Genomic DNA, 15,823 nt, shown 5'->3' with positions numbered 1-15,823 from the left:
TACAGCCTTTAGTTATTATATTGGAATAAATGTAAAAATGCTTAAAACGCTAACTTGATGAGATTGACTTTTTGTTTTAATAAACAGAACATTAATTACATTGTTAATGTAAAATAAATAGAATTGGATTTGGTTTCTTTTTTTGATGTAATGCAATGTTCATTTAAAGAGAAAAATGTGACAACGTTAAGAGTAACAGACATGAATTTGCATTTGATTTATAAAAAATAAATAAAAAATTGTAAGGATATTGTTTGCCTTCTCATTTCAGAACACCACTGCTATCGATCTATTTATCTGTCTATCTAGCCTATCTGTCTGTCTATGTATCTTTCTCTCTTGACAAGAATTTGTCAAGGCAGTATTTAAAGTTTGTCCTGGCAAACTTTTCTTTTCAAGTTTAACATTGTCCTCCTAAAAATGTGTTTAGAACTGTAATATAAAAACCATGTGAAATCGCCAAAGCCAATACGTGTTTTAAAGGCCAATTCACACCGCACAGACAAACACCAACAAACACGTTTGTTGGGTTTTGTCTGATCAGTGTGTTGTGCTGGTCGGAGTTTGTTTACACCTGACTGACAATGTTTAATCAGTGTTAGTAGGTGTCTGCTGGGGCAGTGTGAACATGACATTTATTTTTCATAAAATTGCCAACTGCCAACTTGTTTGTTGTCGTTTGTCTGTGCGGTGTGAATTGGCCTTTGACTTGATTATCGTCGTTCTGATGTCACTAACGGGTCTTAGACGTTAAATTCCCTCACAATTTTTTTATATATATAGTATTTTTATAGTTTTTATCCGTCTCTCACCATTGTAAACTAATGTTTCCATGTCAACAGCCGCGTCAGGCTGTAGGCCTCACAGATATGATGTGCGATGAGAGGGAGCCCTCTAATGGTTCAGCGCTGATAATGGCTGCTGCAGGACCTGGCAGAACATCAATCTCTAGGCCCAGATATTTAACACGAGTGAGAGAAAAATACGGAATAGGCAAACGCAAAATCTTTCAATCACATTTTAATGAATCTGACAGGCCGCTTTTGTCAATGGCGGTACCTGAGTAGGCATATGGAATATGTGCAAACTATCAATTGATCAAGTGCTGATATCAGAATTTCAAAAAAAGGCAAAAACAGACACATGCAAATTAATTCTACTCCGAAATAGCAGACAGGAAGACGGCAAATACATCTGTTGTGCGATCAAACCTTAACTACTTCTTACATTCAGAAACCTGCTCTGCAGACAATTACATGAAAAGACTTAACATGTTATTAGCTTGAAGGAGTTAGTATTTTGTAATATGACTTACATAGGATGGGTTTTTGCTCTTAAACTTTATTATATGTGCATCTCAATTACATACATCTAGTCCATTGTATATTCACATTTCCAATAGTTCTCTCAAATGCAATACCTCAAACATCAAATGAAAAGAAAATATACATTTACTGCAGAGGTAATCAGACGAAAACACTCCTATAACAACAGAACGCTTCAAATCAAACTATACAGACCCACCTCCATACAACCAAATGTGCTTCTATGCTTTGCCCCAATACCCCAAAAATGACATACAGCGCATGGCATTCAATATATTACAGCACTAAGTCACCAAAAATATATCCATTTATAGCAGACATGTGTGCTGGTCAATACTTCACATTTTCTGACTTCCTTTATTATGCTTTTTTGTTCATTTTTTTAAACTTTTTACAACATATGTGCTAGGAAAAACCTGCAAGGACCATTAACAAAAACTTGGGGCCTCTAATGAAAAGCAATTTAACTGCAACATGTACACAAGTAGTATGGGATATGATCCATGCAGTTGTGCACAGCCAGCATAGTCATGGTATGGTCTCGTTTAATATTCGTAGATGACATAAGCCACCAGTGCATCACAGTCTTCATTGGAGATACATTCTACGGTCTGGTCCGGTCTAGACTCAGCCAGACTTGAAGAGGAGAATGGCCACCTGGCCCAAGTAGAAGTAGATGAAGTGTTTTGTCTCATGGGTCACGTAGCTGCCGAAGTTCCTTCCCACAATGCAATGCCACGTAGGATTGTATTTCTTATCGAACTCCTGTAACACGAGACAACGTGGTTTTAGCACACCAAAAATGCAAACGCGACAAAAACACACGTTGGGAGTCTAAGATAACAGTATGGCTCAAATCTCGGCACCACTCACCTTTTTGATGTATGCGGCAATGTCCTTCTCTATGTTGTATTTCTCCATGGCCTGTGTAGCACAGTCCACCGCATCCTGCTGCATGTCTTCAGACATGTCGGCGTTCTTGATCACAGCCTTCCTGTCGGTCATGGTGCCTGAAAACGTAGAGACCAACATAGTTAAGTCTCCTCTGCCAGTCTAAACAGTGGGGCCTTTCACGGGTGCTTCTTCCCTGACAATGCCAGGTCAGTTCCTGACAGAAAGCCATCAACTGAGAGGATCGGATTTGTTAAGGTAATTCAAATGACACTAGATACTTTCATGAGAACCAAGCAGGTCTTTCAAGAACCCAACACTATCATTTGTAGCTAGCAAGTCAATGAAGGCCGTGTTTGCATACTAGTAATGCTAGGCCCAGAGAACCTAGTCAAACTGGGCACAGATGAGGTAAAATCCTGTATAAAAGTACTTCAGTAGTTAACAAGCAATCCTAATACGGAGATGCATCACGTGGTCCAAATGCATACAGGCAAAACTACTATAGAGAAGCACTTCACACCATGTTGATTTAGCAGCTAAACTAATAATTATGGTGTGGCAGTCGACTGATTCACTGATTAAGGTTTGTATCATCTATCAAGTCATTGACAGGTCAGGATGGAGGAATGCTACGTCACACCTCCATTCACAGCGTGCGCGTTTGATTCTCCAGCAGATCAATGAAACTCAGGTGCACGCGGCGCTCTCGTGTAGCGTCTTCATTTCAAAGTCAAATACATCTTTGCTAAATGTCTTTAAATGTCGATTTAAATGTCTAAAACGAAAGCTTGGGGCTCAAATGCATGCAAGATCATTTTTTGTATATCACTCGAGATGGTAAACTCTTCCACTCACCTGTCAACAATATTTGGCAAGAAAAATTTGCAGCTCAAAACAGTCGCCGTACGAGCTTTCGTCGTTTCGGATGTCCCTTTGACGTTAGGAGAAGAACATAAGGATCAAGTCAAACGCCGACTGGTGCCCGCGCTAAAATCCCTGGCTCTTCACAATGCCGTCCTACACAGCGCTCGCCATTGGCTGCAGACCAGCCGCTCCCTGCGCCCCTCTGCCAGCATCTTATTTCATCCCACAATGCATCTTTAACCGGAGACCAGGGAAATGTGCTTGTTTGGTTATAAGCTTCAGGACTGTGTAGGCCAGAAAATAGCTTAAATTAGACTCGGTGGACCTTCACAATGAAAACACGTCATGAGTAAATCACTTATTGCAAGGTTAGAGGTATCAATCTATTGTGCCTCAGTCCCACACAGTGTTATGTTACTAGAAATGAAAAATGTAATGATTATTAGTATTTTATAGAAACCTGGGGGGAAAAAATGCAATTCTAATGAGATTATTTCCAATTTCTACAGAACAATAAGAATGCAGACGTATTTAAATTTGTTTTTGCAAAAAGTGTACTTACATACTACTTGTAATATAAAAACTATTCAATAATTAGTTCTTCTAACTACATAATAGAACTACTATTGCTTTCTGTCGTTTATAAAATTCTACTGATTACAACGAAACCTAAAATGTGTATCTTTACACTGATTCAAGTCTCGACATGAAACAGTTCTAGTTCGTTTAACGTTGAAGATACGTAAAAATTGCGGTTCATTCAGTGACCGCTTTAAAAATGTTTTTGATTCACACACACAAAAACCCGGCTCACTGAATTTCGGAATGCACTGATTGGTCTCGCTATATATATTTATTTTTATTAACTCTAAAGAACCGGCTATTTTTCTTCTATTATTTTCCCGCCAATATGGTTTACAGTCGCTAAGCAACTTACCACTTTAATACAGAATTCAGCAGTTGGGTGGCATCCAGAATTAAAGGGCTACTTCACCCAAAAATAAAAATACTGTCATTTACTCATCCTCAAGTTGTTCTAAACCTGTATGAACTTCTTTATTCTGCTGAACACAAAAGATGATATTTTGAAGAATGTCAATTGATGGACCTCATTGACTACCATAGTATTTTTTTTTTTTTTAACATATACTATGGAAGTCAATATCTTCTGTGTTCAGAAGAAATTCATACAGGTTTGGAACAACTTGAGGGGGAGTAAATGACAATTTTCATTTTTGGGTGAACTATCCCTTTAAAGGGACACTTCATTTTTGTCTTCATTTACTCACCCTCATGTCTTATCAAACCTGTTTGACACTTTCTCCTGTAGCATACAAAATATATTTTGAAATTTAATTTTTTTTTTTTTTTTTTTTGCTCAATATTATTTTGGACCCAATTTAGTTTGTTTTTATGGACAAAAAAAAAAAAAAAAAAAATTCTTTAATATTTTGTGTTCCACCCATGTCATACAGGGTTGAAACATCATGAATGAGTACATTACAATTTTCAGTTTCAAGTGAACTATCCACAAGTCAGAACTATAACTGTATAATATTCAGTACCATTAAAAAGCAAATGAATGAATCATACACCATTTTGTACCAATGAAAACTTTATTTAGGCAAAAAACGTCACTAAAAAGAAACAAAATGCTAGTGATGTTAAAGCATCTCCTGTCCACATTGGGACAGTGTAAATCTAAAAATGCCTGAGTATACCCCCCCCCCCCATCCCAAACATACTTCTTCCCATTTACCATACGGTTCCTGTTGACTCCATCCCCAAAGATTGCTCCAGCATCTGCTCCTCCAATGTGTTAAATGTGAAGGGCCAAAACGTCTACATATTCCACTGAGGTATAAAGAAAATAAAGGGGGCAGGGAAGTACTTTTGAACTGTGGTCTTAAAATCCTATGATCCTGGGAGCAATTGATCCTGTTCCATGTATCCAGCATTCCCTATCCTATCTTCATTATGTACTGATCCCAGTGATCCGGCATCCACTGAGCCTCTCCTCCAATCCAAACCTTAAGATACCAGCAAAACCAAGACAAAGGAGGTAAAGAGTTAGAATCAAATCCACTCAAACCTGCCTTCTTTGATGCATGCATACAGCATTAAGGCCAAGACAGACTATCAAAACTAACCTAACACCTAAGACTGATTCAAATAGGTTGTGGAAGTTGCATCTTTGAATGCAAAAACCCAACTAGTACATCTTTACAATGCAAACAATGACGCCATCTGACGTGAAAATTACCTAAAATTGGTAGTTACCCAAATAATGCCCTGAGGGCCAAGAATAGTATTTTTCTAGATGTAATGGAAGATTGTTCTAGTGCTCAAATTCATCCTTTTATGCAACAAATTATAGATTCAGTAATCCTTTATTACAAAGCATCAGTTCTGTATCACGTCTAGAGGAAGACAGCATAAAACAATTGTTGTGGAACTCACTATCCCATGGAACATACATGGCATTTACAAAAATATTGGGAGACATTACATAACCCTTTGTTTGGTCTATGAAAAGGATATCCACTTCGTATTTAAAAAAAAAAAAAAGAAAAGAAAAAAAGTGATGGGCAAAACAAAATGAAGTCAGTTAAAAACATACGTTTAAAAATAACCAATGGGGGGAGGGGGGGAAACATAGGACATTCATAAGATCACAAATGTCTCACAAAACAAGAGGGGAGGGAAGGATTAAAACATATGGGGGATGTGTAAAGACTGTAAAAAAAAACAAAACAAAAAAAAACAAAAAAAAAAAAGTTTCAAGGGCTCCACCAAAGAGGTGAGAAGAATGGAGCGCTTTAGGATCGAGAGCGGGAACGGCTATGGCGAGGGGAGTACTGGGGGGATCCTCGGCTGCGGCGTGGGGAGTAGCTTCGGCTACGGTTGTTGCTGCGGCTGCGACTCCTGCTGCGACTGCGGCTCCTTGACCTTGATCTTCCATAGCTCGGACTGCGGGGACCGTCCACCTTCACGCGGATGTATGCAGTTTCTCCCTGGCAGAGAAAGAACTTTCCACTGAGCAAACATAACATATAATCATGCTAACATTGTCACTATACTTACCAGACTTCTTTGGTTGCCCTCAAAACACCAGTATTTTCCACTAACCAGTAAGAACTGACTACATGACGTCTAGTTTGACATGGTTTACCTTTGGCATTCACAAGGAGGGGGTCAACCGATACTGGATTTTGTTGATAACTAAGTGCAGAAATCTGTCCGATAAGAGATTAATTGAATAGTTTTTAAAATCAGTAATATGAAAACTTAATGAAAATTAGTGCTGACCTGTTATAAAATTAAAAGGCACAATATGATATTTTCGCCTCTAGAGGTCACTTATTCAAAAAAAAAAAAAAAAAAAGGCATTGATTTCACAGACTCATGGGAATGGGTCGTCTTCGTCTACTTCTGGTAGAAAAGAATCCGACTGGTCTCAGCAGAAATCATGTTCATGGATGAGCTTATGTATTAAAGATTTATTAACATTACTGTAGTATGAAGCAGGCTGAGAGCCGTTGGAGCGGAACGAGGCCGCTGGAGCGATTGCTAATGAGAGACGAGAGCGACACACAGCTCGAGAGCAGTGGAGCTTTTATTATATCGCAGACGAGCACTTCTGCTTCTTCCGGTCATGAGTATGTAGGGTAATGCAGCACTGTTTTATCATATTAGATACATCTGTGTGTTGAAAGTTGTTATAATGCTACGGCGCGTTAGCTCAGCAGCTACTAGGAGACGCTTGTTGCACACTAGATCGATATTAGGCACAGTAAAACATGGTACTCACAGAAAAAGACGAGATTTAAACAATAAGAATTACTATGTTGAGCTATTTATTAGTTCGGTCGACGAATGTATACAAACAGTTGCTCAACTGTCTAATAAAACACTTTAAAGCGTCTTTGGTGTTTCTATGGTTTCTACAAAAAAACGGAAATCGAGGGTAACACGAGTATGATGTCATTGATAGGCGACGCACGGACACTGTCTGTGTCCTGGTTAAAATTGCTTATTTCTCTGGATTTAAACATTCGGGATAATGCAAGTACACAAGTCAACAAAATGTATAAAATTGTTCTAGTGGTTTCTGGATATTTTAATCCAAAAATCTTACATATCATGCCTTAAAAAAAAAAAAACAGACTTCATCATAAGAAGGTTTTAAAAAGTATTAAAAATAGCTGTGCTTCAAGCACTTTTTAAAAATTATCTTAAAATGTACAAGAGAAAAGAATAAACCATTTTTCCATAATGTACCTTTTAAATGGCGTATAATAAATTTCTCTTGTATTTTACCTTACCCTTTAGGTTTTTGCAAAAATAACTATAGCAAAAACTTTTTGTAAGAACAGAAAAAAAAAAAAAAAAAGTCTGCAAAACTAAATCCAGCCTTTTCTGCGTATGCATGTATACTTTGTCTTATGTAATTGGATGAGCGAATTTAATTTAAGATTTTAATAACCCTCCAGCCATGTAAAATATACAGATAAATGAAAAAGCACATTTGTACAATCTGTGCTGATTTTTCCCGTCAATATCCGCAGATTGATTAGCAAAAGCCATATATCAGCCTACCACTATTCACAAGGGCATGTTCACTTACAACATAGATCCACCTAACATGGCATTAGGGATTCTTACCTTAAGAATATTCCAATGCTAACCATATCCAAATGTTGGGATTAAAATCTCAAACCTACCTCATGCGACCGGAATTTTGTGTTATCCAGTTTGCGAACGGCGTAGGTCATGTCTTCTTTGCGAACAAACTCCACCACACCAGTTCCATCTCGGAAAACGTCAGCGTAACATACATCACCTGCTTCACGCATGTGATCCTTCAGATCCTGCCAGCTACCGCTTGGTGGAAGCCCTGGAATCAAATAGAACTGTCAATACAACTTCAAATGGCTTTTGAGTTAATAAAAACTCTGATGCTACCTTACCTGAAACAATTACTCTGTACTCAGAACGTCTGGATGGGGGTCCATATCGACCCCTAGGAGCCCCACCACCACCGCCGCCACCACCACCTCCGCCGCCGCCAAAACCACCTCTCCCCATACCTCTCCCGCTTCTCGGAAACTCCACTCGAAGACGATAGCCATCATAGTCATAGCCATCACGAGCATAAACAGCATCTTCAGCATCTCTGAAGTAAACGGAGCAAAAAAGGCATGTAAATATCAATGGCATGAAAAGCCAGTCAGTGCAGCTAGGGGTCGTACTGAGATAAACTACTAACAGGGTCCTAATCCTCAAACCACTAATCTGACCAGCTAGTTAAGATACTTAACATTTAAAAAGTAAACCAAAACTACCTCAAATTACAAAAACAAACGAAGAAAAGGTCAGTGACAAACACTTATTTTCAGCAAAAACTCACTGCAGCTAATTTGAATCAAGCTGAAGTAGTCATTTGGCTAGTTACAAAGTAAATTTACATATCCAAACCTAGTTTAGTTATTAAAGCCTAACAAAGAGCAAATATAACTCAAGCTTAAACAAACTCTTTAGATGAAGGAGGATAATTAAAAGTTGCAAAGCCTACACTCTTACGACAAGCATTAGTAAATATATAATGAGCTCTGGAAACATGGTGAGCACGGCTAAGCTAATTAGCATGTTAGCACAGAAAACAAAAGTAAAACGGCCTGTATACGAATATACACATACGCGCTTTTTTTATACAAAGAAAGAGACTAAAAACGCAGTGACAAAAGTAGCAGTTTAAAAAAAAAAAAAAATATGGATAAATTAAGAAGTGAAATCTGTAACGTTGAAACAAACAGACTAGCTTTTAAGCTAAAGGCTCAAGGTTCAGTTTTACACACCTGGGGTCTTCAAACTCGACAAAGGCGAATGGAGGTCCGCCTCGTCGGTTTTTCAGATCGATATCTCGAATGGCTCCGTACTTATAAAAGACATCTTCGACATCTTTAGTGCGGATATCAGGGGGCAGATTCCCCACATAGATGCGGCAGTCATTGCTCCCAGCAGGGCCGCGGATCACACCACCACCAGACATCTCTGCACGGATATACCTTCACCTTCCTGCTAAACAGAGAAATTCCACTTTTTCGAGTCCGATCAATAACGTATGTTTGTTTAACTATCGAAATACGTTAAATAAACCTAGTTACCAGTCAGATACAAAACAAAGAGACTTACTATTGTTTGAAGCACCGCTCGCACGCACACACCGAGAGCGTGTTTCCTCTGGACTCGCGCGGGTCGCTTCCTCTTCAGCAGGCGCGCTGTAGCCACCGCGGATGAATCTAGAGAAACTGGCTGTTTGGCGGGTATTGGTGTAGCTACATCCGCGACGCGAAATAGTTCGCATAGTGATGTCTAAAATAATAAAAAGGTTTTATGTTGGTGGGTAATTAGTATGAATAAGGAACGAAGAGGTATTGTCAAGCTATTATTTACAGTCGTGCGGTATTATTCTGGTCATGGGGTGAAGTCAATGTGGTACTTATTGCTTGCACCTGCTGCTGTGGGAAACTAGATTACCAAGTTACACAGAAACAAAGTTGAAAATAATTTTAAAAAATTACAATTTCTATTTTATATAATTTATATGCAATTTATTTAGGCCTAAATATATATATATATATATTTATGTGTGTGTGTACATGTTTTTCTATCTCGTACTCATATGGCTACTCGTGTCCCCATGGGGAAACAAGCTTATAAATCATACAGAATGTTTGTTTATTTGTTTGTTTTGAAAATGTAAAAATGCGGAAAGTGTTCTGTAATGGGTAGGTTTAGGGGTAGGGTTAGTGTAAGGGGATAGAATATACAGTTTGTACAGTAAAAACCATTACATCTATGGAGAGTCCCCACAAGGATAGTAAACCAGACGTGTGTGTGTGTGTGTAGCCTATATACTGTATATAAAACTAAGGAAGCATAGTGTGTATTCAAAGATTACAGTCCAAACACAAATTCTATCTTCACAACTTTATTGCAGCATTTTCATATTCCGGTTGTCAATAATTTAGTTTAACTCTTGTCAATAATGCATTCAAACCAAACATCCTGAATTACCATAACAGATACTGTGACTCATAAACTTGTAATCCATGCTGTTATTCTTCATCAGAGTAAAGGCTTTATTAAAGCTTTAGATGATGAAATGTTAGATTACTGAAGCGTATAGCACAGATCCTTATAACTATCCTAAGAAACTCATACATTTTTACAGTCAACTAATAATATGCAGTCAAGTCAACTGTAACTTTATTAATAAACTTGTCAGTTTAATCAGTTGCATTATTTTCCTAAAGAACTGCAACAGAAGCTAATTTTACAATGTTTTTAAGACAAGCAGAGAACACAAATTTTCACATCCTCAGAAACTCACTTAGCAATCACTTTCAAGTGCTGTTTTATATCATCACATTTATGAGATCATAATAATTAATCTATATATGTTTGAGAGTTTTATATGGAAGTGGCAGTGAAATTTTAGCTAATGTTAGCTAACTTTCAGCTAATGTTGGAATATGGGAATCAACAGCATTTCAATATGCATAGCTGGAAAGGTAATGGGATAGACCAGTGGCTCCGCTGCTGTCACCACAAACTGTGTACTTCCCTTGGCATGCCAGACTGTTGATCTGAGGACAAAAGACAGAAGTAGAGAAGCGATTAGAAAGAAAAACTAAACATCTATCTATATATCTATCTATAGATTTGGTTGACATGCCTCTGCTCGTTTGATGAATTCCTCAGTTGCGGCGGTCTCATTTTCTCTCTGTCCACGCCAGGTCTTCAGAGCTGAGGCCTGCAGAGCTCGGCCGAAAGAGAAGGTAAGAGCCCAGGGCTTCACCAGTGGGCAGTTATTGATGGCATTTAGGTTAATGGAGGCCTCTTCCTCACTTTGACCTCCTGAGAGAAAGGTCACCCCTGAAAGTGCAGAAAGTCTGTAATTACGTAGTGTCCAGACTCGTCAGTGTATTTGAAAAAGGTTTACACTTTTTAATATATCCTCACCCGTGACAGCAGGTGGGACAGTACGCCGCAGAGCAGTGACCGTTGCCATGGCAACCTCATCTGCACTGTATTTGGTTGGGCAGCTGTGTCCAGGGGTCACCATGTTGGGCTTGAGTAGTGTGCCTTCCAGATACACATGATGATCAAACATGGCTTTGTAGACCGCTGCAAGCACCTGAATCAATGACAGTGAATTTAAATCATATGATTATTACAGCAATTTTGAATGTGTCAAGAATATTAAAGGGAAAGCTGAAAGAAATGAAACAATTACAAACAATTTATTTAAACTTATTTTATAAACTCATTTAATATATATAAATTTAATAATTTTTTTCATCCATATGCCATTTCGCCCACTGACTTTCAATGTATGGACATTGTTTTATGTTGCACATAAGAAAGAAAGTCATACAGGTTTGGAAGGTGAGTACTTGATAACAGAATTTTTGAGTGAACTATCCCTTTAAGAAGTAAAGAATAGTAACCAACCCTCTCAGTGACGAACTGACAGCGCTTCAAATCATGGTCTCCATCAGGAAGGATCTCAGGTTCCACTATGGGTACAATCCCATGCTGGAAGAACAGTTGGGAACATTAACATATGATCTTCAACATATTTCTATTTGTATTTTATAACTCTCAATTTAGCCTCATTGACATTTCACCTGCTGACAAATACTAGCATAGCGAGCAAGGACTTTCGCATTTTCTGTAATGCACAGGTTTGACGGGGTGGTATCGCTGATTTTCATTACACAGCGCCACTTTGCAAAGTCAGCTCCATCCTTTTTATACTGAGCGCAGCGTTCTGAGAGCCCATCCAGACCTGTTGAGACAGGATATTTGTATTTTGTTAAAATTCTGGGTACAATCATATGTTCTGCCTCAAAATGACCTTAACTGGATTCAATACATTTCACCAAAAATCACACAATGAAAAACAAAAACAATTCAGGTAAAAACAGAAAAAGTATTATGTATAGGTATAGGTAAGTATAGTAATATATATATGTATATGTGACCCTGGACCACAAAACCAGGCATAAGTCGCACGGGTATATACTTGTAGCAATAGCCAACAATACATTGTGTGGGTCAAAATGATCGATTTTTCTTTTATGTCAAAAATCATTAGGATATTATGTAAAGATCATGTTCCATGAAGATATTTTGCAAATTTTCTACTGTAAATATATCAAAAATGTATTTTTGTGAGTGGATATGCATTGCTAAGGACTTAATTTGGACAAATTTAAAGGCGATTTTCCTAATATTTTGATTTTTTTGCACCCTCAGATTCCAGATTTTCAAATATTGTCCTATCCTAACAAAACATACATCAATGGAAAGCTTCTTTATTCAGCTTTCAGATGATGTATAGATCTCAGTTTCAAAAAATTGACTGGTTTGACTGGTTTTGTGGTCCAGGGTCACATATATATATATATATATGTGTTGCGGGTCAAAATGACCCAGAACATAATATTTAAACAACTCAAAACTGACTGAATCAAGAACCAAGGGACTAATGTGAAATTAGTCTACCACGCAAAGGTATCAACAATGAAATAAACTGAATGAGCAGATATTCAGATCCAGAGAACAGATGTTTTTGATATACCTTGTGTAGTGGTCTCTCCATTAGTCCCTGGCAAGGGGACTACACCTTTGTCAACCTGTGAAGAAAGGGCAAAATGTTTTAGAAATGAAACATTTTTAATTCAGCTCATTGGCAGAAAAAATGTGCAAAAATGGTACCTTTAGGGGCACAACATCTTGTCACTGGGGCAGTACCCTTAAAGGGATAGTACACCCAAAAATGAAAATTTGTTTTCTGTCATTTACTCACCCTCGAGGTGTTCGAAATATGTATGAGTTTCTTTGTTCTGTTAAACACAAAAGAAAATATTAATGTGTGTAACCACACAAAGTTGCTGGTCCCCATTGACTTCCATATGAAAAAAAATTACTATGGAAGTCAATGGGGACCAGAAACTGTTTTGTTACCCACATTCCTCAGAATATCTTTTGTGATCAACAGAACAAAGAAACTCGTACAGGTTGAGGATGAGTAAATGATGACAGGATTTTTATTTTTGGTGAACTATCCCTAAGGAACAACTGTGTGCCTTATCTACCCCTAAAAGGTGCATATTCATATCTTAGAGTAGTAATATGTTCCTTTAAGGTTTCCATTATGAATCTTTTAGGGCTAAATAAGGTACAAAGTTGTCCTTTGAGGGGCAATGCCCAAGTGGCAAGCTGTTGTAACTCTAAATAAATACAAAATGCAAAAATAAAGTGCAAAAACAGGCTTTTCGAACACTCCTCATAAGCGCGATTGATTGGACAAACAGATATCCCTGTAACAAACATATCCCACTGATTGAACTGCACTTGAAATGTTTTTTTTGTTGTTGTTGTTGTTTTTCTTAAAGAGAGATGGATATTATGGGTTGAATGGGATTGGGAAATGTTGCAATCCAGATTCAAACTCACAGTGACTGCATGAGCACCAAGGCGCAACATGCCAAAGCAAATTGCTTGCAGCTACGCCAGTAAACCAAGGTAAGACTTTATACCTTGATCCCGATAGTGATGCCTTTGTCCTTTATCATCTTGACGAACGGGACGCCATCATCAGAGTTCTGGTAGAGTGTTTCGTGGAAGAAGATCACTCCACCAATGCAGTTATCAATGCGGTCATCAGCGGTGAAGAGCACCTGACGGTAGAGACGGCGGTTCTCCTCATTGTTCTCCACCCCAATCTGGTTCAAACGTTTTCCCATGCTGCCTGTTAGAACATGAACAAAAACCAAAGTGAGTTCTTGCACTTTTCTTTGACACTGCAATTTCTGTCAAATAACTGGAGTAAGTCACACTAACCTATGGACTCATCTGCAGCTAGGATGCCTTTCCCTGGTGACACTATACGCAAAGCTATCTCATGTAGCTCCTTCTTTTGCTCAGTGGTGAGGGGAGGAAACTGATGGGTCATCCTAAACGTCTGACACAACCTATGGTTACAGTTAGAGTTAATGAACAAAACCAAAATGGGATTTCACCATATATATTGTCTTCCAGCTGAAGTCATCTATGATTCAGATGGTTTAACATACACTGTAAGAAAAAAATCTGTAGAAAAGCAGATAATGTGCTGGCAGAAAATCACCATTATCTTCTACGTTAAGTTTACGGACATCTCCATCTTCACACCAGGAAAGCCCGCTTGTTCATTTGCTTTGGTCCGGACCAAATACAATGTTGATTTTTTTTGTTTGGTGTGGGTTGCTTTCACACTGCCCTTTTTGCAAGTGAACCAAAATTTGTAAACAAAACCACACGTGTGTTAAAGTCATCCATTCATTGGACAGAAATTCTCAAGCAGAGAACCGTACCAGAGTTCGTTTGGAACCGGACAGAGACCACCTCTTCATGGGTCTCGGTACGGTTGTTTGGTCCGCACCCGAGTGTGATTGCTGTATTCACACCTGCCCAAAAGATCCGCACCATGGGGGGAAATGAACTTGAGTTCGATTCAATCAAACCAAACAAGACAGGTGTGAATACACCCTAACACTCTTAAAAATAAAGGTTTCAAAAGAGAGTTTTCGCAATGATGCCATAGAAGGATAATTCTTGAAAGAACCATTTTTCTGTTACATAATAAAGAACCCTTTTCCACTATAAAGAACTTTTTGTGGAATGGAAAAGTTCCATAGATGTTAAAGGTTCTTTATGGAAATATGCCAATAAAGAACCTTTAAACACCAGTGAAAAATCAATGCAGAAAACTTGGGCCCTAATTTTACGGACTTTTCTTAGAGTGTAGAAAACCTGGAAATATCAAGGAATTGTAAAAACTGTGATTTCCAGGCCTAAAATCTTTCTATTCTAGTCCATGCCCAAATTTAGAACATTTAATCAGTTAGAAATTGGTCTCTGTGAGTTCAGTCTCTAGAAAATGATTCTTGAAGATTTATAACCCTCCTCCTGAGGCAAAGTTGTACTTTTTAAATGAAACAGCTCCCAAACCAAAGTTAAATAAATAAACAAATCCAACACAATTGTCGCTTAAAGGCACGGCTGCTTTTCTATTGAATGTTATTCTGTTCAGAAATGCCAAGCATTCACTTTCACAAAAGCTTAACAGATATCAGCAACTCTTTGTTATCCGCAACCACAACTGAAACACAGACTCACTGTTTACAAGCCTTGCGCATACATAAATTAACCTCTTTATGAAGAACTAAGTTGCCAAATTAGTGCAAAATGTTATTTTTAAGAGTTCTTAACTTTGTCAACTTCTTCTACTTGAAAACCTTTTAAACCTTTAGTTGAATTTAAACATAATTACACATTTACCTGGAAACTGATCATGATTCTCAGCATTCAAAACATTTTCTAAACGGTAACTCACTTGTAAAAACACTTACTTTTTAGTAATATAAACCTTACAAAGTTGTTTCTCCACTTCGAATTCCACACATGAATTATAATCCAGAATGGTCATGGCAGTAAATTCAACAGATGGAAGGACAGCGATACTCACCAAGTCAGAGCAGACCGAAGGACTCAGACCAGAAGGGCTTTCTCCTACAGACGAGATGAGACGTGACTGATTCTTTAACAGTGGCACTGTCCCAATTCTTTATGAAGGTGATATCCCAGAGGATGCTGACAATTGTAGGGCGGAGCTTAACGTCATG

The 15,823-nt window shown here is 38.1% G+C and overlaps 3 protein-coding genes across 4 annotated transcripts; all 3 read right to left on the bottom strand.

The window, feature by feature from the left end:
* Positions 1–1,004: 1,004 nt before the first annotated feature.
* Positions 1,005–3,311, bottom strand: dynll2a (dynein, light chain, LC8-type 2a). The gene is made up of 3 exons (XM_051861966.1): positions 3,075–3,311; positions 2,199–2,335; positions 1,005–2,090 (listed from the first exon to the last, which is right to left on the bottom strand). The coding sequence occupies exons 2-3, from the start codon at positions 2,328–2,330 to the stop codon at positions 1,953–1,955; spliced, it is 270 nt and encodes an 89-aa protein (XP_051717926.1). The 5' UTR covers positions 2,331–2,335; positions 3,075–3,311; the 3' UTR covers positions 1,005–1,952.
* A 2,143-nt stretch (positions 3,312–5,454) lies between these two features.
* Positions 5,455–9,444, bottom strand: srsf1a (serine and arginine rich splicing factor 1a). 2 transcript variants are annotated; one of them, XM_051861961.1, is made up of 5 exons: positions 9,279–9,444; positions 8,942–9,164; positions 8,054–8,259; positions 7,808–7,980; positions 5,455–6,097 (listed from the first exon to the last, which is right to left on the bottom strand). In XM_051861961.1, exons 2-5 carry the CDS (start codon positions 9,133–9,135, stop codon positions 5,903–5,905), a joined length of 768 nt encoding a protein of 255 aa, XP_051717921.1. In that variant the 5' UTR covers positions 9,136–9,164; positions 9,279–9,444; the 3' UTR covers positions 5,455–5,902. The 2 variants fall into 2 exon arrangements, with proteins under 2 accessions (XP_051717921.1, XP_051717922.1); XM_051861962.1 differs by having other exon boundaries at positions 8,942–9,161; positions 9,279–9,432.
* Positions 9,445–10,061: 617 nt separating this feature from the next.
* aldoca (aldolase C, fructose-bisphosphate, a) lies at positions 10,062–15,823 on the bottom strand. The gene is made up of 9 exons (XM_051861958.1): positions 15,667–15,823; positions 14,001–14,131; positions 13,697–13,908; positions 12,736–12,790; positions 11,780–11,940; positions 11,604–11,687; positions 11,112–11,286; positions 10,825–11,024; positions 10,062–10,735 (listed from the first exon to the last, which is right to left on the bottom strand). Exons 2-9 carry the CDS (start codon positions 14,110–14,112, stop codon positions 10,640–10,642), a joined length of 1,095 nt encoding a protein of 364 aa, XP_051717918.1. The 5' UTR covers positions 14,113–14,131; positions 15,667–15,823; the 3' UTR covers positions 10,062–10,639.

The sequence above is a fragment of the Ctenopharyngodon idella genome, chromosome 15, assembly GCF_019924925.1.
Source record: "Ctenopharyngodon idella isolate HZGC_01 chromosome 15, HZGC01, whole genome shotgun sequence".
Classification (NCBI taxonomy): Eukaryota; Metazoa; Chordata; class Actinopteri; order Cypriniformes; family Xenocyprididae; genus Ctenopharyngodon; species Ctenopharyngodon idella.
This window is presented reverse-complemented; position numbering and strand designations above follow the sequence as displayed.

Excerpts from the sequence above, each read along its gene's own strand:
- dynll2a (XM_051861966.1), bottom strand. The coding sequence starts at position 2,330 with ATGACCGACAGGAAGGCTGTGATCAAGAACGCCGACATGTCTGAAGAC. Across the intron at positions 2,091-2,198 it reads TTGCCGCATACATCAAAAAG|GAGTTCGATAAGAAATACAA; the intron begins GTGAGTGGTGCC and ends CTCGTGTTACAG.
- srsf1a (XM_051861961.1), bottom strand. The coding sequence starts at position 9,135 with ATGTCTGGTGGTGGTGTGATCCGCGGCCCTGCTGGGAGCAATGACTGC. Across the intron at positions 8,260-8,941 it reads GTCGAGTTTGAAGACCCCAG|AGATGCTGAAGATGCTGTTT; the intron begins GTGTGTAAAACT and ends CGTTTACTTCAG. Across the intron at positions 7,981-8,053 it reads GTACAGAGTAATTGTTTCAG|GGCTTCCACCAAGCGGTAGC; the intron begins GTAAGGTAGCAT and ends ATTTGATTCCAG.
- aldoca (XM_051861958.1), bottom strand. The coding sequence starts at position 14,112 with ATGACCCATCAGTTTCCTCCCCTCACCACTGAGCAAAAGAAGGAGCTA. Across the intron at positions 13,909-14,000 it reads AGCTGCAGATGAGTCCATAG|GCAGCATGGGAAAACGTTTG; the intron begins GTTAGTGTGACT and ends ATGTTCTAACAG. Across the intron at positions 11,025-11,111 it reads TGTCCCACCTGCTGTCACGG|GGGTGACCTTTCTCTCAGGA; the intron begins GTGAGGATATAT and ends CTGCACTTTCAG.